The 24967-nt window shown below is 38.3% G+C and overlaps 3 protein-coding genes across 6 annotated transcripts; 1 reads left to right on the top strand and 2 right to left on the bottom strand.

Moving 5' to 3' along the window:
* Positions 1-126: 126 nt before the first annotated feature.
* tmem45b (transmembrane protein 45B) lies at positions 127-6273 on the bottom strand. Of its 2 annotated transcripts, XM_032577064.1 has the most exons (7): positions 6123-6260; positions 5893-5987; positions 5185-5382; positions 3751-3963; positions 3482-3666; positions 2365-2507; positions 127-386 (listed from the first exon to the last, which is right to left on the bottom strand). In XM_032577064.1, the coding sequence occupies exons 3-7, from the start codon at positions 5372-5374 to the stop codon at positions 275-277; spliced, it is 843 nt and encodes a 280-aa protein (XP_032432955.1). In that variant the 5' UTR covers positions 5375-5382; positions 5893-5987; positions 6123-6260; the 3' UTR covers positions 127-274. The 2 variants fall into 2 exon arrangements, with proteins under 2 accessions (XP_032432955.1, XP_032432954.1); XM_032577063.1 differs by lacking the exon at positions 5893-5987 and having other exon boundaries at positions 6123-6273.
* A 402-nt stretch (positions 6274-6675) lies between these two features.
* gng8 (guanine nucleotide binding protein (G protein), gamma 8) lies at positions 6676-8824 on the bottom strand. The gene is made up of 3 exons (XM_032577065.1): positions 8661-8824; positions 7948-8052; positions 6676-6951 (listed from the first exon to the last, which is right to left on the bottom strand). Exons 2-3 carry the CDS (start codon positions 8029-8031, stop codon positions 6823-6825), a joined length of 213 nt encoding a protein of 70 aa, XP_032432956.1. The 5' UTR covers positions 8032-8052; positions 8661-8824; the 3' UTR covers positions 6676-6822.
* Positions 8825-13015: 4191 nt separating this feature from the next.
* Positions 13016-24614, top strand: brd8a (bromodomain containing 8a). Of its 3 annotated transcripts, none has more exons than XM_032577058.1 (20): positions 13016-13441; positions 13859-13955; positions 14942-15011; positions 15117-15166; positions 15245-15367; positions 15441-15521; positions 15598-15662; positions 16284-16426; positions 16572-16763; positions 17984-18074; positions 18168-18317; positions 18410-18570; positions 19619-20027; positions 20356-20408; positions 20487-20755; positions 20885-20977; positions 22192-22260; positions 22354-22636; positions 23656-23700; positions 23799-24614. In XM_032577058.1, exons 1-20 carry the CDS (start codon positions 13399-13401, stop codon positions 23856-23858), a joined length of 2547 nt encoding a protein of 848 aa, XP_032432949.1. In that variant the 5' UTR covers positions 13016-13398; the 3' UTR covers positions 23859-24614. The 3 variants fall into 3 exon arrangements, with proteins under 3 accessions (XP_032432949.1, XP_032432948.1, XP_032432951.1); XM_032577057.1 differs by having other exon boundaries at positions 14939-15011; XM_032577060.1 differs by lacking the exons at positions 13016-13441; positions 13859-13955; positions 14942-15011; positions 15117-15166 and having other exon boundaries at positions 15602-15662.
* The last annotated feature ends 353 nt before the right edge of the window (positions 24615-24967 follow it).

The raw sequence follows: 24967 nt of genomic DNA, 5'->3' as shown, positions 1-24967 counted from the left end.
TTTATTTGAATGTTGTGATTTTTGTTCTTCTGCAAGGTGATGTATTTAAAAACAGATCATAATGTTTCGTGGTTTTCCCAATTTTTTAAAATCTTTTTCCTAAAGAACAAATAAACCACACTAATATTTAGGTTTGTCTTTTATTTCAAAAAGATAGTTTATTTGGCCAAACATCTGGCTTGGTCAAACATATGAAGCATTATTTTCTCATTAACACGTATTGAAATGAAATTTTGATTTAAAACAGAAAATAGAGAGAGCAGTAACCGTTGTTTTACTCTTCATCCGACTCTTCAAGTAAAGCTTTCTGAGAGCTGGTCTTAGAGGAAGTGTTTCGCATTCCGATCTCTATATCCCGTCCTTTTGCTGAGAATCTTGTTGTGGTACTGTTGGAACAAAGATAAAGGCGAGGCAGTTTATTTTTATAACATTTTCAGCAACGAGGCAATTCAAAGCGCCTCACATGATTTTACTTTGCCATAATAGTGGCAAAGTAAGAGGACAAAATGACAGGTTGAAAGTGACTATAGTTAATGATACACCAGTTATTGATCAAAGGCAGCTCTAAGCAAATTGATTTTTATTGTTAAAGAAACACAATCCCCTAATAAAAAAATCATATTTTATAAATGACTGGCTTTAAGATTCCAAATAAGTCACTCTGAGAGGAAATGATACATTTAACACTTTCTGGAAATGAATCGAAAATAAATCAGATTTATTCCCAAGACTTGATTGCCAAAATATAGCTATCATTAATTTTACTTTGGAAACTCTAAAAGTGCACACCTATGGTAAAAACTAAGTGTGCTTTTATTTCTTGGGTTTTGTCAGTGCAGACTGACTGTAGGTAGTCAGTGGTGCAAAAGTAGGCAGTGTCTTTTTAAAATGTCCACCCGATACTACACCGTCCTTAGAAATAAAACCTCTGGCAAAAATACAGATGGTAGTGGGAAGACACAGGCTAAACAATCACAGTGAAGTTTTATAGGGGCATTAAAATAAATGTGTCGGTGACATTCAGTGGCACCCAGTGGGTTTGATATCAGACAGAATGGATCAGGAGAGGAACCACAGACCCGTCAGAACCTAAAGAACCAGACATCAGTCTCTACATCCCTCAATCATTTCCTGATATTATTTCACCATTTTACTAATGTGGGTTGCCAGTTTGGATAAGGCTTCCTGTCAAGCTAGAAGAATGATGGAAAACATGCTGACAAAATGCCTCAGACCTGCAGATACAGGCTAACAGAAGCGGCTCTTTGGCTCACTTGTACAAGTTTATGTCCAGGGGGGGGGCGCCGGTGAGATGTTCGCATCCACCTCAAAAATACGCAGTTGTGCCCCTGTAGGTAGTAATGTGCCTTTTGTACCAAACTTTAAATTGATTCATTTGAATGCAGAATTCAGACCTTATTTAGCAATGAACTTTTTAATTCATCCTCTTTGTGGAACTTCTCATTGACTGTCTACTGGATGTCTGTCAAGTCAGCAGTCTTTTTACCTGATGTGGGAGTTTTCATCCGCTGTTAACCATAATCATTCAACAGACAGAAACTTAATTTGATCTATATGGAATCTATCTGAAGATTATTCATAATCAAAATTAGTCACACACCTTTGTGAAGTAGAATTTTTTTAGTAAATTTGAAATGATGGAGGGCTCCAAAACCAACCTGGCTTTATAAGAAAAGTGATTGCATCCACCTTTATAAATAACAGAAACATGGAGTCTTCTCTAGCAGAAAATACTCAGGGAGAATCTTTGGCTGCCAGTTTGTGGCATTAAACTCAAGTGAATGTGGGTTATAGATCAACAACCAAAAGGACAACAGCAAATGAGAATGTGCCAAAATTCCTGTAACAGTGATGTAATGACATTGTTATCACAAACACTTGATGCGTCTATACCACTACTGTGTGTGGGGAAAAAAAAAGATCCACTGGTCTCGTTCCCACAAACAACTTTGTAAACACTCTGCCCATTTCTTCCATTGTTCAAGTACTTTTTGTGCTGATGTAATCAAAGTCATTTTCATGCTGCATTCCAGCACCGGTTAATCTTGATGATGGCAACTTAGAGCCAAACGGCTCTTAACTGCTGTTATAGTGTCTTCTTATGATCAAGCAACTCCACTAATACTAAATTTAAAACAGAAATCTGCAAATATTTTTGATAAAAAGAGACACCTGGATGTTATGCATCTGTTCAAAAAAATCTCTTGATTCAGTTTGTGAGGAAACCATCGGAAAAAAAAGTAAGTGTATTCCAAATACTTTATTCTGTTCTGATCTGCAGCCACTATTACTTAACTATTCAACATTTTAAATCCTGCAAAGGTTGATAGATGAGATACTTACAACCAAACTATGGAGGCGGTGCAAGAGACCAAAATTAGAGACAGCGCTAAATGCCAGCAGAAGCACATCGTGACGAACATCATGTTGTCATGTAGTTTCAGGTCCCACATGTCTCCATTTAAGGGGTAAAGAACAACTCCAATCTGGAACAACAAAAGGAGCCAATAAGACAACATTTACATATCAGATTTAGTTAGGTTAGAGGCAAAATTACATCTGAATTTAACAAGCATGCTTGGATTGGAATCGTCTATGTTCCGCACTGACCCTCCATAAAACAAACTGTTTGGGGTGAAAAACATCTTAAAACAGGTAATTTGTCAGTTATAAATGTTTTCACTTTCTGAATGAATACCTTCTAGTTCTACTGTAAAGTGATATCAATGTACTGAGTACAATGATACAATCATTGTAGCCCTTTGTAGCTTATCACTGATCTACAACGTCTTACAATGGCATCCGTAACTCTTGAACTTCCTTGTGTTCGTCATTTTAAAGCTACATACTTTATATGTACAGTATGTTGCTTTAAAATGCAATAAAGCTGCATACTTTATTGTATTATTGTATTGTATTCTGTTGCGATTTCATGTGACAAACTTTCTTTTAGGCCTTTACAAACCTCTTGTTTGTAAAGGTTTTTGTTTCCTTTACAAATTAAAGTGAAAAGTCTTCAGCACCTCTGAGTTAGTATGTCAGAATTATCTTTTGTTTTGGCCTCTAGATTCTTTGAACATTTACACACTACCATGTTTGCCTATTTGTCTTCGCAAAAATCACTAAAGCCAAGTCAGAGTCGAATATACTTTGATCTAAACTTAATTTAGTTTTCATCTCATTTGGTTTCTTTCCACATGTTTGATTAAATTACAACACAGATGGATTCTATTTACAGGTGCCTCAATAGGTTGCCCTGGATATTTATTTAGGAGTATCCAAGAAAAGAGTTGAACACAAATGATTAAAATACAATAAAGTTATATGTAATGTGACCAAAAAAAAGGTTGAAAAGTTCTAGGTGTGTGAATACTTTTTCAAATTCCTCATAAATTAGCAAGATAAGCCAGACGCTAAATACAAATAGTCAGACAAGACAAAATCTCCTTTCTCGGATCACCTGGTAGAACCAAGAACCCTGCAGGATGAACATGTCTGCCCTGAACAGCTCCAGAAGAATGTTGTTTCTTATGAAGACCTCCAGCATGGTGCTGGCCGATCCAGTGAAGACGGCAAACAGCAGCAGGGTATGGATGTGAGCATCCAGGGGCTCCCGGCCGTGCACATGGTACAAGAAGAGAAATCCTGAGTGATCCAAATGAAATCGTATAACACACATCAGAGACGAGCAATGAAAAGCAAAAAAAAAAAAAAAAAAAAGTTATTTACCTTCAACAAAAAGAGCCAAGGAGAGAGCAAGGCGATCGACACCAACCGGCACCCGTTTGGTTGTTACGCTGGCAATCAGTGCTATTCCTGAGATCCCAAAGAACAAATACATGGTGCTGTGCTGCCAGTTCATCAGCTTGACCCATGAGGCGTTCTCCCGATCATAGAGGCGGGCGTGTGGACCGTCCACAACAAACTGCTCCACCATCATACCTGTCACAGTCAAAACAACATGCAAATCAGATGAAGGGGCAATGTAGCATTTTGTGATGTAGCAACCGCAAGCTTCACCACGTTACATTTGGGATATGATGTTACAAACCAACATCATATCCCAGCTGAAGGAAAGTGATACTTGGTTTTCAACCTTTTTTTTTTTCTTTTTCCAGACAATACTCAGTTTAGTCCCCTTTACTTTTAAATCAAAAAATAAAAGCAGTCAAAGAGCCGTTGCCAACTAAAGAGAAGCTGCAAGTCAAAGAATCTTCTGATGTAACAGTTCTAGTTGCATTTAACAAATTTGGACTTTGGGGAAGAATGGCAAGACTGGAAAACATATAAAAGAATGAGCTGTGGTCAGATGAGCCAAATAATGTGTGAAGCTAAAAATCAACACCACAACTCAATCTGAATATACCTAATATTCCTAATGGTGAAACGGTGTAGTGGCAGCATAATGTTGTTGGAAATGTTTTTAGCACCACAGGAAACGAGAGCTGGTCAGAGTTAAAGAGTTGATTAATACTCAGTTTTCAGAAAAGTTTAATTTAAATGGTTTCTGGGTTTCATTCTTTTAAAATATGCTCCTTATTTCAGGAATAATCTCCAGAACACATTTAAGTTACTTTTGTTACCACTTAGTAACCTAAAAACAACTGTTAAACACCGTTCTTAAATTACGTTTTCCTTTTTTAGCAATAAATTTGCTTTATACCATATTGACTACTGTGATACTGTTTTAGATTTGTAGTTTCCAATTCATGTATTGAAAGTTTTTGCTGCTCAACTTGACCAGCACTCCTAAAGGAGCTATAATTTCTCAATGGGGTATTACTGGTAATATAAAATAAACTTAGTAAATAATATGAAAAGATGGGTTTATAAACATTTTTACAGCAGAAAAAGGCAGAGTTTTTTCTATCATAGTCAGGGCTACACTGTAAAAGTGAACACTGTGGCATATTTATGTAGTAGAATGTTCTCTACCCAATCTGACTGATCTATTTTGCAAAAAAGGAGCAAAAAACGTTCAATTCAGAAAGAACTGCAGCTGCCTCGAATTGATTGAAAACAAATACCAGGATTTTTAGATTTTGTTTCCCTGCAGCTTCAGAACTTCATGTTGGTCTATCACATAAAATCCAAATAAAATACATCAAACGTGTATTTTATTTGGACTGTAAGCAATTAGGGTGGGTTTGAAGGGAAACTGACCGACAAATGATGCAAAGACTTGGAATCCTCCTTCAACGTATTCCATCCTCCTTAAGAAAGGAGGCATGCCCTGTCTTCCTTTAGGTTGGCTCGTCCTCCAGTAGTGTAGGAGGACATGCTTCACTGTTAGCCAGAAGCCATACAACAGGAAAAAAGTGCCTGGTATAGCATGTCCTCCAAAATTGGCCATTGTTTGGCCTGAAAACAAAAGAAATGAAGTTTTGCTTAGTCATGTCACACACAAACGCAACTGTTTTTTTTTTATTTTTTTATTTAGGTCAGTTTATCTCCTCTGCCATAAAAACCATTCAGCTCGGAGAAGTTAAGTTATAAAACTCACTAATCTGCTTAAACAACAGCATCTAGCAATGGGAAACCCACATTCCTCAGATGTTTAATGTCATAGGACAGGTGTTTAATTTATAAATACAGTCAGGCATATCCTGCATCATACCCAAACAGGAAGAGTTTATTTACAGCCATGATAGTCTCTTATTTGTCTTGCAAAACTGGCATTCAAATCTCACGGGTTTTTTTTTTTTTTGCTTTGGAAGCAGAGCTGAAAAAATAAATAAATAAAACAAGATTCCAGACTAACATATTCCACTTTCTATAAAACAATGGAAGGCAGTTAGCCTTCACTGCTTTTTTTTTTTTTAACACAGGTGTGATACTGGGCATACACTATGGGTGTGTACAGTCACCTACTGAGTCAGGTGGACAAGTTTTTCCTGATCAGCCTCGTTTGACAATACGCGACTTCTGCGTTACCAACATCTACTCTAATGCCAGCATCAAGAAACCTGAGCATAACAAGCACAAAGCAAAGCAAACCCTTTTTTCTTTTTCCTATGTCAAGTGAGAAGCTGATTGTACATGAGCTAAATGTTAAGATAAACATCTCCTTTTACAATAATTAATGACCTAATTAAACATACCTTCTTCTCTCAGCTGTTTAATCCCCCCAAAAAAGCTTTTAGTTCTCCCTGCCGGTCAGATTCACACCGCGAGCTCCCTGCTCTGTGTAAACCGTGCACACCTGTTGCGTTTCTCCCCTAACCTGTACTGCCACAGCACATAACCACACCCCTCATTTGCAACAGCTTCAGTGAGCTGTAGCACATCCCTCTGAGACACCATCCAGGCAGGCAGCGCCTGCTCACAGCAGCTTGTTTACCCAGGCATTCATTTAACAACAAAAGCAACGCGTGCCACCCGGAAACCCACTCAAGTTTTTGTGGTATTAGAAAAAAATAAGTTTAAAAAAATATATATTTAGATAATTCCAGTAATTATCTAAATAAAGTTTTAAAAAACCCTCCTTTTTAGTTTTTGATAAACAGTTGGCGCTGAATTAAAACAGCCAAGGCAGTTTGGAGAGATTTAGAGGAAATGACATGCATGCAGTGGAAACACAGATACATGATTTGGTTAATGTGTAAGCCGTGTGCACAGGGCAACAGTGTTGGGCTGTTCCAATGAACTTTGCACTCTTTTTCAATAAAATTTTATTGCCGCTATGTCATGCCGAAAAGACGGATCATTCATTCGCATCTGGAAAGTCACTCAAGATTGATTTAATTAGAAAGACAGTAATGCACAAAAAAAAAAAAAGTATTCTGCCGACTTTTCAAGGAATTAGAGTATGACACAGAATATCTTCTTCTCTCTGAAAGGGTTCTCCGATGAAGGGGCAGGAGTCAGCAGAGGGTCTTCTTTAGCGTGAGATTCACAGTAGGACATCAGTTCTGCTGCTGCTTTGGATATCTGTGGAAAATAGGTTGTTAAAATAGGACATTACTTTTGGATATACTTGGTTGCATTGATTTGATACTCATTTAATTTCATCAAGCATTGTGTGACAAGAATTACCTTTAAAAACATGTCTTACTTTGAATCTGTCGATATTTTTCACAGGATTATTCCGAATATGTAGATAAATTGAATACTTTTTTCTTATAGTGTCTTTTGATGACATTTACTGTAAGATAGCACTTTGTAAAAAAATGAACTGAGCTAAATTGAATTTTAAAATTGTTTTAGTAAACAATATTGATTGCTTTGTATTTGCAGATTTTGTGAAAGAGAAAGTTTAAACTTTTAAAGCATAATACCACCCTAATTTGTGAAACAAAAACGTATCGTTTTCTGACTTAACCATATATGACAAAAATGTTATCTTTTTATGTAACTTATCAAAGCATTCAAGAACTACACAGTATTAGTTAGGTGTCATAAAAAAATACTTTGTACATAATGGAATGATTTGTTTCAAGTTGATTTTTCGATGAGATTTACACTTTACCAAGTTTAAGGTTATCAAAATGAAAACGCTTTTTTATGTTTAAAAAAAAAGACAGAAGAATTTTGCAAGTGTTAAGCTATTCCTTCAGGAAACGTTAGGTTTGGTCAATCTAAGTATAGGGGATTTTAACCACAGAGGATTAAATGCAGTTCAGGATCATTCAAAATGCTGCAATAGCATTTTAGTGCCAGATAAGCAGTTGTGATGTGGGTACCAACTTCAGCATCATTGGTCAGCTAAGGTGTGTGGGCATGTTTTCCCACCTACTGAACAGTCATCCAAATGAGGAAACTTTAAAACTCAACTTTTTGCTTCTGAGTTTCTCGTGCCACCACCTTAGGTAGTGAGCCATATCAAAAACCTGTCACTGAATACATAGGGTAGACTTCGATGATGACTTATGCTGACGTAATTAAAGTATTGACTTTTATTTGTAGTCCCATTAGGTGCTCACTCACCATCATCCTCTCTATGTTGACCTCCAGCTTCAGCTGCTCCACTGTCTTTCTTGCGTCTGCAATCTTGGCCATGTTGTTAGACATCTTCCACTTTGCCTCTGCAATCTGCCAGCAAATTAAAAAGTGCATTGCGGGCAGAAAAAGAAGAAAACTCTGAATCACATATAGTCAGCAACTCATGTGAAAAGCACATCTTAGAGTCTGTTTCAATTTGCTTGTTAATTCTGCTCCCTGGGTCTCAGCTGTGAGTGGTGCAGGGAGGGTCTCAAAGGAGGAGGGCAGGGGAGCAGAGGCAGAGCCCTCCCTGGGGGCGTCATCCGGCCACCCGGAGCAAATACATTTTACATTACCATGTTACAGTTTTATGTCTCTTAAAATACATATATTTATGTTATATAGAGCCGATTTAGCTTAGTGCAATGCTTCCACTTTTGTTTTAATACAATGCTGGAGCTACTTTTGAATGAATTGTATTTAATATTAGAGTGCATCTAATAACAGAATTAAAGAATTAAAGTTAACACGTACTGCTCACCACAAATAAGAAAACCATGTATTTAATGTATCAGTATACATGAAAGTCAGCAAAAACAACATCAATTGAATTGTTTTTAAGTTGATATCCTTTGATAAAATACTGACAACAGTTATATCGTTCAATTAATGTTTTTTTTCCCCCCTCACAATAAAATAAAATAAAAAACTGTACTTACCACCAAGACAAATTGAGCAGCAGCTGGGTTCCTGCAATCAAATCACTCTTATCTTCAACAGGGTTCGCCACACACAATAACAGTAACAATGAAGTGAGAGTAATAGCAAAAGATGAGGAGGAGGAGGAAGGCTTCAGTAGGTTCCCTCCTTCAAACAATTAGCGCCGGTGGCTCTGCCTCCAGGATTGCCTCCATGCAGCCACTAAAGGCAACCTGTGGTGTGACCTTCATCTTCTAAGTCTCCATTAGTCTCTCACCTGAGATGACAGCCGAGTTGAGACAGTGCAATAGTTGAAAAAATATAGAGGAATATTTTTGAACTAATAATGATATTATACCTAACAGCCAGACAAAAATTGACATTTGATAAGAAGAGAGGAAGATGGAAAATCTCAGGGAATTATTTCCATGACATTAATTTTCCCGTTGTACTACATTCCCAAAGGAAGGGTTTATGAAGAGTACGTAATATCTGGTTTCAATAGAATGTGTTTCTGGCTGTAACTACATTCCCTCAAAGGCTGCCAGTCTTCCCTGGCTGTTATTTCAAGGAGCAGCAGGGGGCAAAGTGACAGTATTATGGAGTTAAATGTCAAGTGCCTCATTAACATTTGTTTCCCCGTAGTAATTGGCTTCCCTTCATGAGGAATATGGAGACCTTATGAGTGAAAACAGCTACTGTTACCAAGAACCAAAATCCTAAATAAGCTAGTCGTGTGGTATTATTCATGCCTATATGGTTAGAATCTTATTTAATAACATCATGTCACTGTAAATATGTATTAACTTCTCGGTAATGCCAGTCAGGATACCTCTTGTTTCATACTGTTCACATGTGATTGATGCTGCACAGCTTCAGCCTTAAAATCATTAAATGATTTCTTAGTAACATAAGAGAAGCAGAACTTAAAAAGCACAAAAACTAAGTGCCAATGGAAAGAACGTTATTGTCAATAAACAATAAAAAGAATAGGTCTCTAAAATATAAAAAAAATAGAGCAGATAACAAAGCATGGTCAATTTTGACAAAACTGGTTTTTTTTCTATATAGATAATTAATAATTATATAGATCTGTTCTGCCTCTGTCACTGATGATATGGATTGTCTACACATCATAAGAATTTGCACTTAATGGCACAAAGACTTCATGAGTCATACGTGATATATATTAATATTATACAGTGTCGTATTTTGTTGTAAAGTATGGATTGGAGTATGAATTTACATTGCGGGACTTAATAACATGCAATTTTTACAAAAAGCTCACCAAACAAAACAACTCCTAATTCGGCTTTGCATGACTTTGAGTCTATGACATCACAAGAAACACAAGAATATAGTCGATCACTTTGGCAAAGAAGCGACTCCTGATAGATTTCAAAGCATTTCAGTTGTGAGGGGTTCATCCTTATGTGCTAAGTATATCTGACGAAGTAGTTTAAACAGTCTTTCTTTTTCTATTTGCTCATTTTTGGACAGAAAACATTTTTGACTGATTCAGCTGATCCCGTTTTTCAAGCTGTGTATTGTGTTTTTTCCTGCCACTAGATGGCGATAAAGTTCGCCAAAATAGGACATCAGGTGTAAATTAAGCTGAATTAGATCTGTCTAAAACGTCGTCATAGAAAAATAAATTATATGAATACATTTATAATACGTTTGATATAAAAATAGAATTAAATGGATCTGAACCTTGACTGTAGATTAAAGACTGGGTTGTGCTATTGCTAGTGCTGATAATTTTTTATATATTGTTTTTCTCTCCTCTGCGTAACTCTTATCTCAAATATGACATTGCCATATAGTTTATAAATGGTTTTACAAATGATACTTATTATATTTAACAGCTTGTCTCAATTGTTTAAAAACGACCAAATAAACCTTTACAGAACTTTTCAAACTTTTTTTGAAATCTCCCAGATTAAACCAGGCTTAGCCTATGCAATTCTGACTGAAATGCTCCATACAAGTTTTTCCAGTTTTTCCTGACTGTCTTGGATGATTTATTTTTCCACATCATATAAAACCCAAAACCAGCTTTTCTAGCTTGTGGCCTCTGCTGCTAAGTGTATGACACATTTATACCTCGTTTTTTTTCTTTTTCTTTAACAAGTACACAGTTAGAACACTCCCCCATTTCTATTTGTGATACTGCTACTGCAATTTTAAAATACAAGAATAAATAACAGTCTGTTTTACTATTTTGGTTTTTGTAACCAGACCTTCCCCACAAAAGTCAATGTTGTTGATCTGACTTTGTATTAGCTGCAGCTGGTTTCCCTTGTACTAAACGACATGGACATGAATCATACCTGCCTATTAAATGTTTTGCTCAGCAATCAGAACATATTCCATGTTTTAAAGACACGTCTTTTAAACAACATTAAATCATGTAAAAGTCTCGCAATAGTCCCCCAAAAATGGTCTTTGTCATTTAAAATACTGTACGGTATGGACTCTTGAGGTTTACTCTAATTTTTCCTTCTTATGTCACTGCATTTATTTAGCTCTAAAATTTAAGATTTTAATTGATAAACAACATAATCTTATGTTATGATCATATGAAGTAAGTATGATGACTAATAATATTGCACAGAATATTTTATGGCATTTGACATAAAACTGTTCTTGAGTGCGTTGCACTTTTTGTGATGCACCTTTAGCACCTCCTTGAGGGCAACAGGTCAAACAGATGAAAGTCAGGATGGGAACAGTCCTTAAATCGCATGTGACGGTGCATCACACGGGTAGGTTTTGCTTTCCTATCTTTATTATTAAGTATAATTTGTAAAAATAAAGTAAAATAAATAAAATTTTAAAAAATATGGGGCCTTGGGCAGAATCTAATTCACCCCCCTTTCCCACCCTCCTTTCTTTCCTACTAAGAATACAGTATCAGCATCACTAATCAAGTTTAAATATAGATTTAATGAAGTTTGTGAGAGGGGGCCCATTTTAGCTGGGTGAGCTTTAAATCAGTCACTGATTATTGGCTATTACTTATTGTGTATCTGTGACCAAGCCCATCTCAAACTCAAAGATTACAGACAACACCATATCGTAGCAAAGGTAACATAACAGTCAAACTATCAAGATGACTCTTTGCACTTTTACAAAGTAAACTTCCTAATTAAATTCTACATGTACAATTTATTTGTTTATTATATCTCTGCTGAATGCATTAAACAAAATTTAAAAGATTGTTATTCTTAGTAAATGAATGATAACATTGGTCTGTGTTACAATTCAAACACTTAAAGGGGCTCCTGAATGTCTGGAGGGGCCTAACAGCAGCTACTGACTTTTCTTTGCCTTGATATCTCTGTCTTACAATTCTAGATCTCTGAGGGGCTAACATCGAAAAATTATGTTGCGTTAATCCCTCTGACCTTTGCTGATCTTTAAAGCAGTCTGCAGCCAAGTTGTTTTGGAGGTTAAACTGTCATATATTATTAGGGTTTATTTAGTAAAATAGCAGCACATTTGGTTATTTCATAACATATGTCATAACTAGTGACATTCTCTCCTATGCTCTGTTTAAAAACTACAGTCTCACATCAACACAGCCCTTCCACCACCATCAGCAGCAGAAACCCCTCAACAGCAACATTATACCTATAGAGGGAAACAGAGTAAATTTACTTTGCAATGATACAGTATGATCGGTTTAGATATCAGATTCTTGATTAATATGGGTTGTTGCTATGTTGTTGTACGGTGTTTTAAGATCTTGTTCAACGTGTCCCTCTTTAACTTTGAGCCCCCGCCCCTCCAAAGGTACATGTTTGTTCCTGAAAATGTAAATGTCCATCAGTGACAACCAATGTTCTTCTGTGCTGCCTTTGCTTCTCTCTAAAGCCTTGTCTTGTCTGGCACGGTGGAGCTGCCATACCATACTGTGACGCAGAATGTCAGCAGAGGAACGTGAGGGGTGTGCAGCGAGTTTTTTTTTTTTTTTGTAACTACAGCCTACACATTTGTATTTGGAAGAAAAGTAATTGGGGGAAGTCACATGAGATTTATATTTGGAACAATTTCTATTTTCATCTGGTCTTTCTGTGCATACCCCATTCCAATGCTGCCCTGGGCAACTGCCCATAAGACAAATATCTAAACCGGTCACTGGTGATAACCTAACAAAATGTGGAAACGTTCAAGGGGTATGAACACCTTTGTTTGACACTGGAGACTGGGATAAAAATAAAACACTTTTAAGATCTTTGAGTTGAACGTTTCGGTAGATGGAGATGTGATAAAAACCACATATTTGCATGAAACCAAATCAAGCTAACTTCTATAAATCGTTTAGCCTTTGGGGGTTGTACCATCATCAAAAGTGAGGTGGGCGTGAAGGGACAGTTCACTGCTAGCTAGAATGACAAATAACCTTGTGAGTAGTGAGCTAAAAAATCAGAGGGGGGCTGAAAGCAGCTCGGTAGCTGAGTTTCTGCAAAGGTTCTGGCGAAACTAAACCCTTTCCGCTCCTCCTAACTCAGTCAGCTGAACGCAGCTTTCGAGCTAGCTGGTCGGAGTCTCCAAGTTACAGCACAGAAGAACCGCAAGAATGGGACGGTGATTCAGCGTGCTAGCTAGGAGAGAGAGAGAGAGAGAGAGGGGGAAAATCAGCCTGAACGCAACACAGACTGATGTTAACGTCCACAGTTTGTCTGTAGGGCTGTGTCGTTTTCGGTCGCCGTTAGCCGTGTTTTATCGCCGGGGTTTCCTCCAACAAGATGTATGGAAGGTCGGGATGACAGGAAGATGGCAAACGGGGTTGGAAGTGAGTAACTGTGGCGCACACAGCCAACGTTACTGTTGGAATAAGCAGCACTAACTTCCCTTCACGGCAGCCCTGCGGGGGGAGCTTGCCGCAAGGATTAATGCATGTCATCACGAGTTGACAGCTCCATCTAATACGCTGCTGTTTATTGAGTTTTCATTAATGTGCACAAACGACATTTTGATTTTCCGTGGGGGTCTGATTTTACAGCTACTGCTGGAATTTCGTTCATAAAACTGCAGGAAAACAAGCCACGGTCATAACATGAACAGTAGAGTCGATTCTAGGCCTTTTCTGAGCGACACGAGCAGTAGAGCATAAAGGTTTTATTTATTAAACATTATCGGTGCGTGTGTGTGTGTGGGTGTGTGTGTGTGTGTGTGTGTCATGGCTCATCCACATCCTCCCCTCGTGTAGAGCACAAGCTGCTTGTGATTGGACCAACGGAGCCATGGTCAGTGAGGGAGAAGCTGTGTTTGGCCACATCTGTCATGAAGAGCGGAGATCAGAACTGGTAATGCATTCTCTTCCATCCAGTCAGTGCAAAACCATTAAGCTCTTTATGAAATGAGCACGATGTGCACATTTAATGTGTAACAAACTTGTTATAAATGTGTAATAGCTACAGCCTGATCGAAATGTTGAGTCCACTCAACTACATAATTTTTTTTATATTGATAATTGGCTATTAAAGATGCATTTGAACCTCTTCTTTGTTGGGGGAGGTTCCAATTATGAAACATACATATATTATACAAATATATGTTTTGTTTTTTTTCCGGAGCATTTAGCTCCGTCTACCAAAATGCATAACTCAAATGTTTAAAATTTTTAAAAATTTTCCGTCCGAAGGATCTTGGGGCGCAGGGTTTTTGTACCCCTTGAACTTTTCCACATTTTGTTAGCTTACAAGGAATGCTTAATATTTGCCTGCTGGGCGTTCGCCCAGGTCAACAGTTCTTTTTATTGCAGAATAACACAGAAGTTATGACCTCCAAATGTGTTTTGCCTGAGAACAGCAGCTGGATATCATATTTTGTTTCATATTTAAAAGAATCAAGCAGACTCGCCATAATCATCTAATAACAATAATAATACTAACGTATTTTATTTGTATAGCACTTTTCTAAAAACCCAGACACCCAGGTTTACAGTAATCAACCAAATTCATAAAACAAAAAATAGAATAGTTCTGACCATTCTTTGTGTATATTAGAGAGAACTCAAATTTGTGCTCAAAAATGTTGTTTTTATGAATCATAAAAGTTCAGCTTTATTATTAGTTCACCCTAGAAAAATAAAACAGTTCAAATTAATAATTGAAACCCCCAAATTATATGAACTTCATGCAAATGAGGAGTGCCATCTCCATACTCCTGGCCAGAATTCAGTGTTTCTGCTTTTTTGTTAATGATTTTTATGCATGCTGCTCAATAAATTCTGCTTTTAAAATGTAAAGAGATTTTCCAAAAGGACTCATGTATCTCTCCGTGTCAGCAGGGTGTCTGTCAGTCGAGCCATCAAGCCGTTTGCAGAACCGGGCCGACCCCCAGACTGGTTCTCTCAGAAGGTATCCTGAGTCCTTTCTTGTTGCATAAATTCATGCTGCAACTGTGACTCATCATGTTTTGTTGAGTCACAAAACCGATCCCCTTCCTTTTTTGCATCCTCACAGCACTGTGCCTCCAAGTACTCTGAGCTCCTGGAAACAACAGAGGCCCCAAAGTGAGCAAACAAGAGCTTTATTTCTGATATATGTTAGCAAATCACAGCGCCTTAAACCAATGTTTGTGTCACTCGTAGGCGGAAGCGTGGTGAGAAGGGTGAAGTAGTGGAGACGGTGGAGGACGTGATCGTACGCCGACTGACGGGCGAGAGGATCGAGGAACTGAAGAAGCTGATCAAAGAAACGCAGGAAACTCACAGGTTATCTTTTAAACTCCATAAAAATCAGCAGCAGGTCAAGGTTTAGTGAGTTAATGTGCTGCTGGTTTAACAGGAAGCTGAAGAGAGAGGCTGAGCTGATTCAGGCTGGACATCTGGATTCCAGGCTGGAGGAGTTATGGGAAGACATTCAGCTGTAAGACGAACTAAATCTGTATAAACGTCTTTATAAAATGCGACGTGTAAAAATATTCATATTTTGTGTCTGCCAGGAAGAGAAAGCAGGAGGAGGAGGAAGCGGAGTTAAAAAGAAAAAACACAGATGCTGCTTATCAGGGTAAATGCTTCTTATTGCTGTTATTTTCACTCAATATTATATTAATTCGTTTGGAACTTTTCATCTTAGAACTTATTGAAGACAAAATGAATGCCATTCACAAGTCAGTACAATTTATTTTGTGTGTCCCAGGACCGCTAGACAATTTTACAAACACCTGTCCACATTGCCAAAAGTACCAAATACCAGCTTTAATGATCACTGTGCTGGATTAGCCAGGAAACCACTGACCTAAACGCCTCAGAGATCCAACAATGCTGACTGCTTTTCAGAGCACAGACTTTCCAGCAGCTTGACATTTATATAATAAAAATCCATTTTCTTAATTGCCCTTAGTTAATAGTGACCTTTTTGAGAAATAGATTTTTTTTAAAATTAATCATTAAATTTAACAGAAATAGATGCGTAAAATATACCAGTCTATGTGTAATGAATCTATAAAGTACACGAGCATTAAATGACTGGAATTAGAGTTTTCTACTAATTTATTGAGATGCATCTATTTACCACCAACTATTGATCTGTTCGCACAGCTAAAAGCCAGAGCATCATTGTTATGTTTCCCTATTTGAGGCAGAAAAAAAGCATGTATGATTAGAAAACTGCTGCTTCCTCTTTCAGCCAGACAGGCAGCAAAGAGCCTGTCTAAACGGATACCCAGCGTCACCATGCATTCGCCCTCAGCTAGTAGCTCCCCAAGGCAGGACGTCCCACCAGGTGACCAACTGGAGAGCGTGACGCTGGATGGTCCACCATCAAAAAATGTAAGTCTTTGAAGTTTCAATGCATAAAAATTGTGTTATTCTTTCAATATGTGTATGATCAGTGTAGGAAAAAAGAAAATGACACACTGAAAAACCAGTGCATAAGTGAGCAGATTTCTTTTTGACTTATTCTCTGCGCTTCTAGTCTTCAGGAACAGCAGCATCAGTAACATTTTCCCAAACCCCTGGACCCGCTAACGATGACATCAACCATGGGGCAATTCTGGATGACCCCACTCAAAAAAAGCTCCTGAGCCAGAAAGCCACCCCACCACCGTCTCCGCTCCTCTCAGAGTTACTAAAGAAAGGCAGCATTTTGGCATCAAATTCCAGACTGGTAAGCAGCTGGACTTCCACTAAAACTGAACAAGTTGAAGAAAAAGGTCTTCCAAAGTTTACATCAATATTTTGAACTGCTGCATGTAAGAGGGTGGGGTTTACCCTGATATTGTTTGATATTTATTACTAGGAGAGTGATGATAAAGATTATTTAAAAATCTGTTTTTTATCAGTGCACCTACACAGACGAATCAGCTTGTATATTTATTTTGTTGATTAGCAAAATTACAAAGTCTGGAGGTTTTTCTTACAACCAAGTGATGATAAAAACGCAAAACCAGAGAGCTAATATTCCTCAGTGGTGAAGAAGAGAGCAAAAACAAAATTAAAAACATCAGCTGGCCAAACTATTGCCTTTTACTGCTAATGACCACCAGACAGTGCAAATGTACTGAATAAACTGCAAGTTCAGTTATTTTATAACTCTTGAGTACAAACTCCATTTTGTAATTGGCTAATTTGCAATCTATCAAAAAATAAATAAATGCTCAAACAGATGGGACCCAATTTATTCCAATCAGGGATGAGCATAGGCTTATAAATAGCAGGAACTTCTATTTATGAAACACAATAAATCCCACCTCATTGTTTTTACTGCCAGTATTTGCTTTCCCAACTCCTGCTTCAAATAAAACCCACAAAAGGATGTAAAATCAGTACAAACAAATGAGTGGATTTTACAAAAAATCCATCAGGAAACTTAAATGTTTTCCTGCTTAGTTTCCTCACCATACAGCTTTTTAGGTCTCTGTTTTTGCTGTAATATCTGATGCTCTGAAGCATAATAATCACTTCCTAAAGCATAAGGGAACGCACTCTGAATGTAAAAGGTCTACACTCTTCTCTTAACATGAAAGTTTATTATGTAAAAAATAAGAGTTTAATAATTCATTTAGAAAGTGTTATCATAGTAAATGTGATTTGTATCCTTTGTTCCTAAACTGGGTCAGGGAAAAATGTAATCAGTTTTAGTGAACCTGATTAACCTGAAATAAAGTTGGTGTCCTAGAAGAGCTTTCATCAAATGACATGAGAATCAGTTACATCCTTTAGCTATTGCTACAGTTTAATCTAAAAGAACAGTGAAACAAGGTGGTGGCAGCATCGTGATCAGGGATTACTTTCCTTCACATGCAGCAGTCAGTTTTGAAGGATTGTGGAACTTATTAATAATATATACCAAGTGATTTCTTTCCTTTTTGCTGTTATTCTTCCTAGATTGGAGAGAGTGACGGGTCGCCTAGTAACGTATCAGGATCACACGACTCACAGCTGCATTCACCATGTCAGCCTCTTTCTCAAGCAACAGGTAAGCGCTCTACACGACTGATGACACGTATGTGATATTTCCTTCTCACCGTTTGCTTCAGTCCATTTGTGTGTTTATAAACTTGCTCGGCAGGTGCGCCGATGCTGTCCCGTCTTCTGGAGGCGGGTCCGACCCAGTTTTCCTCTCCGTTAGGTTTCATGGTCGGTGCAGACTCCGCCTCCTGCGGTCCAGTCCCCGCACCTCATTCTGCTTCCGTCGACCCGGCCGTGTCAGAGAGTACAGGTAGGCCCTGTGCTTTTAACTACTAACTTCTGTTGGTAGTAAATTATGGTTTTGCTTAAATTGAGTTAAATTATGGCTTGCTTTATCTGCAGTGGTCGATGTGATGGCGCCATCTGCACATCCAAACTGCCAAGCTGACTCTGCACAGAGTAAAGTGGCAGAGCTCAGCGAGGAAGACGTGACCGCGTCCTACATGGGAGACGAGCTGGACCTGAAGACAGTGGGGGACATTATCGCCATCATTGAAGACAAGGTTGGAGAAATTATTAAAACCACAGCTCAGGTGTAGATAGAATGACATTTATAATATGAGTGTTTTCATTACAGATGCACCAATCAGAATTTTGTGGATGATTTTATGATCTACTGATATTTTTTTCCTGATTCATGTTTCCCCTTGTTTGTTAGGTTAGTTTATTCAAACTGGACGATGTACTGGTGGATCCACCTTAAAGGAAATTACGTTTTTTTTTTTTTACCAGATTTCATTACGCAATTAAAATCTATATGACAAAATAAAATGAAATATATAAACATTAAAAATAATTTTAAAAATACACCTATTCTCAGGCCACTCTAGATCTCTCAAAATATACGTCCAATATTACAAAATGTGAATTTGAATGGAGGAAATGAAGCTAAATGATCAAATTAATGCTCGTACATCTGTTTTATGTTTGTGTGCAGAACATTTTTTCAAACAGTATTTTATTTTTATTTCTGTGGAAAGTTCCGTTCCCACCTTACAGCTGCAGTACGTAATTTTTATAAACAATATGTTTTTTACGTATTTGTTTAAACTGTCACTATGTCATGACATTATAAAATGAGACAGATAATCTGTGAAAAGAATCAAGCTCCTCTGCCTCCTTCCTGTGGTCTTTTTGCCATCTGCAGAAATACACCACAGATTGACAGCACTAAGACCCTCCTCCTGGCTCTGATTGGTTGTTTCTGACCAGTAGCAGTGCATTTCTACAAATGGTAATAGAGTTTTTCCACAAGGTGAAAAACGTTTTGCTGTCACTACATGGTGACAGTTTTAACAAACGTGTAAAGAAATATTGTTCACAAAAGTTACATACTGCAGCTTTAACTAAAGCCATTGTTTCCTAATTCAGCATTTTAACAGTTTAAAAGCTAAAAAACAATAGAACAAAGGAGTTTTGCTGTTCTCCAATCAGCCTTCCTGTTTTCCGCTGAAAGTCTTGGTCTCTCTCGCAGCCTGAATGTCTCAACATATAGCTAAATAGCTTACTTCTCTACTTTTCTGGTTTGACTGAAGTTTCCCCGCTTTGCAGGCGGATGAGGCCGCGGAGGCGCTGGATGCTGCCGCCGTGGAAGCCGCCCTATCCCTCTGCGAGGAGAACGACCACGCTCTGACTGCGGCCTGGGACGCCGGGCCTTTACAGCCCCAAGAACCGCACCCCACTCACCGGATCCTGGAGAGCAGCGCAGAAGTGTCGCTCTCTTCTCTGTACAGCAGCCAAGATAAAAATCTGTCAGCGTTTCCCCTGGAACTGGAGAGCCTTCCTCCCTCTTCCTCGTGCGGCTCAAAGACTTTGGAGCACAGTGCCACACCTTCACAGTGCAGAGGAGCGAGAGAGGCAGAGGGAGAGGAAGGCTCAAGTAAACACATTTCAATAGATGGTAGCACAGATTGTGAAGGTGAAACGCAACCACCACAAAAACTGGAAAAAAACTTTGGAGGTATGTAGACACAGACATAAATACAGTGGTGTGAAAAAGTATTTTCCACCTTTCAGATTTCTTCTAATTTTTGCTTTTTTGGTCACAGTTAAATGTTTCAGATCATCAAATAAATTTTAATGTTGGATAAAAATAATCTGAGTAAATACAAAAGGCCAATTGTTTCATTTATTAAGGGAATAAGGCCTTTTGTTACATTTTAGTTGAACAACAAAGCAAAAACAGAAGAAATCTGTGAGGATAAAACACTTTCACAGCCCCATATTAAAACCTCAATTGTTTTTTAAAATTTTTTATAAACAAACCTTCCTGTTATTAATCTTTGCAGTTTTAGCAGACTCAGTATTAGAAGACAAACAAGAAGCAGACTGGGACTCCCAGGTAAAGCAAACACGATGCCTGACAGTCTTCTATTCAAACGCAGTTTTATCTCCGTATGCGTCTTCGGTTTTGTCCTAGGAGACCAAGGTAGAGGACGGACTCGGCGCAGAGGAAGGAGAGAACGTTTCGGGGTCAAAAGCGGACAGCGAGGTCACGGGACTGGAGCTGTGCGAGGAAGAAGAGGGCGACGGGGGGGAGGAGTTCTCATCAGAACCCGACGGCGAAATGGAGCTGGAACCTGCGGCCAGCGAGAGTGAGGATGGGTACAGCCTCCACACGGCATCTTCGTCCCTCCAGCTCCACACCACAGCGGACTCTATCCCCAGCAGCCCCGCATCGTCACAGTTGTGAGTGGAACACGTCGAGGGACACGCAAAGGAATGACTGTCATCAGCGTGTGACGGCGGAGAGGTGTTGCAGTTTCCACCTCCTGCTGACATCGGTATTTCTTCTTCTTTTCTACCTGCACTGTGCAGCTCGGTGTGCAGCGAGGACCTGGAAGCTCTGCAGGCTCACAAGATTTGGAAGAAAGCCATTATGCTGGTGTGGCGAGCAGCAGCCAATCACAGGTCAGGAAACGACACTTATAGTGCCTTGCACAAGCATTCACATCAGAATAAAGTTATTGTATTTCGTTGCAAATATAATTTTCCATCGGACTTTAACATAGTAGACCGACACCCAGTTAAGGCCAAAATTATTCATACCCCCAGCAGATTTACATTTAAGATGTTCATTCAGCAAAGAGGTTTGTGTCCAATAGGAAATGATATGTGTGTCTCTTAAAAGATAATAAAATGATGTAAAAGAGTATTGATTTTCAAACAGCAGATTCTGTTTTCATTTACATATTAACAGAAAATAGCTTCTAAAAAATTATTTATACCCTTCTCAATCATCAAATCTTAATTTGAGTCAGGATTCTGGCTGGGCCATTCCAAAACATTACACAATATTACTTTTGGTCAGACGACAAATGTTGGACAAATTCTAAGGTTAAACCCCCAACTTGGCAGAGGTATGAATAATCTGGGCTAACATTTATATTACTTAGAGCCCCTAATCATTTCTTTTTAGAACTGTGTTTCACTGTAGTCACACATTTCAAATCTATTAGGGTTGCTGAATCTCCGTCCGGTTGGATGGAGATCATCCGTAAAGAACTTTAGTCCTGGCTGCATGTTTTGGGTCATTGTCTTGCTAAAAGGCCCCAGTCTTAAATGTTTTGTAACCTCTAGCATCTGCACTTTTCCTACCACGTATTCATGTATTCATTATTCCTGGTGAAGAATACAATATCCACAACATGATGATGCATCCATTATGTTTATCTAGACTTTGATAGTCCTGGATAGTGTTATCAGTGTTTTCAAGGTGAGGTACAGTTTTAGTTTTACACACACAGGGTTTTGCATGTTGGCTAGAAATTTACATGTTAGCCTTATCTGACTGGTGTACCTTCCACTACATTTACCACAGCTTGTAACAAACTCAAATTGGAACTCACGGTTCTCTGGTAACTCTGGTTTACGTCTCGCCACTTTAACATAAAGGAAAACCTTTGAAAACTACTTTATTTCTTGTGTGGGTGGACTAAAATGTCTTGGTAGGTTGAGAATTGATCTGTGCGATGTTCACAGCTTTTCAACCCAACCCTGATTCTCTCCAACTTCATCCCTGACATTCCTGCTGTGTTTCTTGGTCTTCATTAAGTTGTTTATTCACTGATGTTCTCTGACACCTCTGAAGCCTTCGTAGAACAGCTGCATTTGTTTTGTTGCAGGTATGCAAATGTCTTTCTCCAGCCAGTAACAGATGAAATTGCTCCAGGATACCACAGTATTGTTCACAGGTCAGCACTAAATCCACCTGCAAATGCGAATAAATTAAAGAAATCCCATCATTGAAACTGAACAACTCGTCTCTCTGGTGGTTTCTTTTGCAGACCCATGGACCTGGCCACCATCAAAAAGAACATCGAGACCGGCTTAATACGGACCACCGCGGAGTTTCAGAGGGACATCATGCTGATGTTTCAGAACGCGGTCATGTACAACGGGCTGGACCACGACGTGTACCACATGGCTCTGGAGATGCAGCGTGACGTCCTGGAGCAGATCCAACAGTTCCTGGCCACACAGCTCATCATGGAGACGTCTGAATCCGGCATCAGCGCCAAGAGCCTGAGGGGCCGCGACAGCACGCGCAGACAGGACTCCACTGACAAGGTGCTTCACTAGAACTAAGACAAAAGGCAGGAAGTGGAGAAAATGAGACCAGAGAGAGACATAACGCGGATCTAAAGACAGAAGATACAAAACCTTCAGTCTTCACCAAAGATTTAAACTAAAAAGGGTTTTAAATTTCTTACACAAATTTAAACTTACTTCAAACTCCCAATCATATTCAAAGTTTGAAACTTTGAATATTTATTAACTTTATCAGAGCTTTATAGCTGATTAGGTTCCTGAATGTGTTGGTGATTAGCAACCAGATTACTTAATCTGATTGCATCAGTATTTTTCACACAGTCCCAGGTGCTCCATGTTGCCAAAAATGGACCATTAAATGCTCCATCAACTTTTAATGGAACTACTTTTTATCTCACTGCTATTACAATACAACACCATGCACTTTATAATGTCTGCATTCATTATAAAGAGATTTTTTACTATAATTCACATCATTCCACTGTTCAGCCATTGAAGACAGATGCATGAGATTATTTGTTTTTCCTCTCATATTATGGAGCAATATTAAGGGCGCCAGAACTTCCTCTGTGTGTTTGTTAGTTTTGTTCATTTACAGTACAGACCTGCAGATCCTGCGACATTTGACCTGGTATTCTGTACAAATAGAACAAATGTACATTTTTGCTACGTTGTTTTTTAGAGGTACAAAGAAAAGAGAAAAGGAAAAAAAGGAAGTTCCTAAACATTATATTTCAGGAGGAATTATCTATCTGATGCATATTTCTAATGACTTTGCATTTATTTATTTTGAGAGGTAGTTGTGTATTTTTTACAGCATGCATTTGAACTGATTACAAAGAACATCAATACACATGTGGAGCACTATTTGTTGAATGTAGTTCCCGAGTCAAACTAGTTGACATGTTGTTTCAGAAATATCTGGAGCAAAAAAACAACCCAAATGTTTCTTTAGCAGTTTATACAGAAACATGGTTCAGTACATTTTTTAGGAAGCTTGTCTAAAGTAAGTCCTGTGCATTGTTTTCATGTTACAGGACACTGTCTCCATGTCCTCGCCGGCCTTTCTCCTTTCTCTTTTTGTAAGTAAACATCAATTACCTTCAGAAACATTTCCTTTATCGCTTTAAATCCAGATTCGAGGTTTCCGACATGCTACTGTGTGGATTTTTGATCACAGGACGGTGGCACCAGAGGGCGCCGTAGTGCCATAGAGGCCGACCTCAAGATGAAGAAGTGAAATCCGTAAAGGAAAATCTTGTCAGTTGAGTTTGTGAAGCAAAAAAAAGAACATGAATGAGTGTAAATCGACTGTCCTTGACTTGCTGTCCAGGATGATTGGACAGAGTGTAGCTTGGGAAGGCTCCGCTCTAAAGCAACCATTCAGACATGGATTATATTCTGTATAATCCCAGATCACTGTGGGGTATTCTGTGTGACCAGGTCAAACCTTTCATAGATGTTACTGCAGATCGCTTAGACTAAACCTGCTTCTTACATTCAACCGCCTGGAACATTAAAACCTTTCAAATTCAATTCTTCACAATGTTTTAATAGGTGTGGTCCATACATAAGGATATGAGTTACTCCTTGCCTGCAGTTGTGTTGAAATTAAACCAGTTTAGTGTTTTTAATTCATCAACTGTGTGTGTGTGTGTGTGTTTTTTTTTGTAATATATAGAACCAAAGGTCAAAGATTCTGGTTAAAGATTTGCACCATAAAGTTGCAGAGCAGAAGGGCACATTTTTGCATCTCAAACGCATTTTGTATAACATTTCATTTTTAGCCTCTTAATTTTTTATTTTTTTATATGAATATGGTTGTTATGATTGTGTAGGATTGATTTTTGCCTTTGTGAAATTTTCTGTGAAACAGTTACGTACTCTTATGAGATTTGCTTGGATTTATGTTCAGTGTACCGAGAAGATGACATTAATATTTTTGTTTTGTGGACCAGAAAGCGTTACAACACAATAAAATTGTCCTTACAGCAAAGACGAGTCCAGTTCGAGTTGTAGATGGATGGATGGATGAAAGGATGAACAAATAGATGAATGGCTGGATGCATGAATGGTTGATGGCAAAGATGGAAGGATGGGTGAACAAGGATGGATATATGAATTCTCAGTAATGGATAGATGCTAAGCAAATGGACAATAAACTGGTTAGCTGGATGAACAGAGAAATAGTTAAATTGACAAATGAAGGACAAATTATGGAGGGATAGATGATCGAGTGAAGGATTTATGAATAGATGACAGATAAATTATAATTAGACGTACGGGCGGATAAAAAGATTCATAAACTGCTAAACAATTCATTGATTGAGTATGCAACTGGTCTGGAAA

The sequence above is a fragment of the Xiphophorus hellerii genome, chromosome 11, assembly GCF_003331165.1.
Source record: "Xiphophorus hellerii strain 12219 chromosome 11, Xiphophorus_hellerii-4.1, whole genome shotgun sequence".
Classification (NCBI taxonomy): domain Eukaryota; kingdom Metazoa; phylum Chordata; class Actinopteri; order Cyprinodontiformes; family Poeciliidae; genus Xiphophorus; species Xiphophorus hellerii.
The sequence above is the reverse complement of the archived record's forward strand: the minus strand, read 5'-3'. Positions and strand labels throughout refer to the sequence as shown.

Excerpts from the sequence above, each read along its gene's own strand:
- tmem45b (XM_032577063.1), bottom strand. The coding sequence starts at position 5,374 with ATGGCCAATTTTGGAGGACATGCTATACCAGGCACTTTTTTCCTGTTG. Across the intron at positions 3,964-5,184 it reads AGTCTTTGCATCATTTGTCG|GTATGATGGTGGAGCAGTTT; the intron begins GTCAGTTTCCCT and ends TGACTGTGACAG. Across the intron at positions 2,508-3,481 it reads AGGGTTCTTGGTTCTACCAG|ATTGGAGTTGTTCTTTACCC; the intron begins GTGATCCGAGAA and ends TTGTTGTTCCAG.
- gng8 (XM_032577065.1), bottom strand. The coding sequence starts at position 8,031 with ATGTCTAACAACATGGCCAAGATTGCAGACGCAAGAAAGACAGTGGAG. Across the intron at positions 6,952-7,947 it reads TCAACATAGAGAGGATGATG|ATATCCAAAGCAGCAGCAGA; the intron begins GTGAGTGAGCAC and ends TATTTTCCACAG.
- brd8a (XM_032577057.1), top strand. The coding sequence starts at position 13,399 with ATGGAAGGTCGGGATGACAGGAAGATGGCAAACGGGGTTGGAA. Across the intron at positions 13,442-13,858 it reads GATGGCAAACGGGGTTGGAA|AGCACAAGCTGCTTGTGATT; the intron begins GTGAGTAACTGT and ends CCCCTCGTGTAG. Across the intron at positions 18,571-19,618 it reads TCGCCATCATTGAAGACAAG|GCGGATGAGGCCGCGGAGGC; the intron begins GTTGGAGAAATT and ends CCCGCTTTGCAG.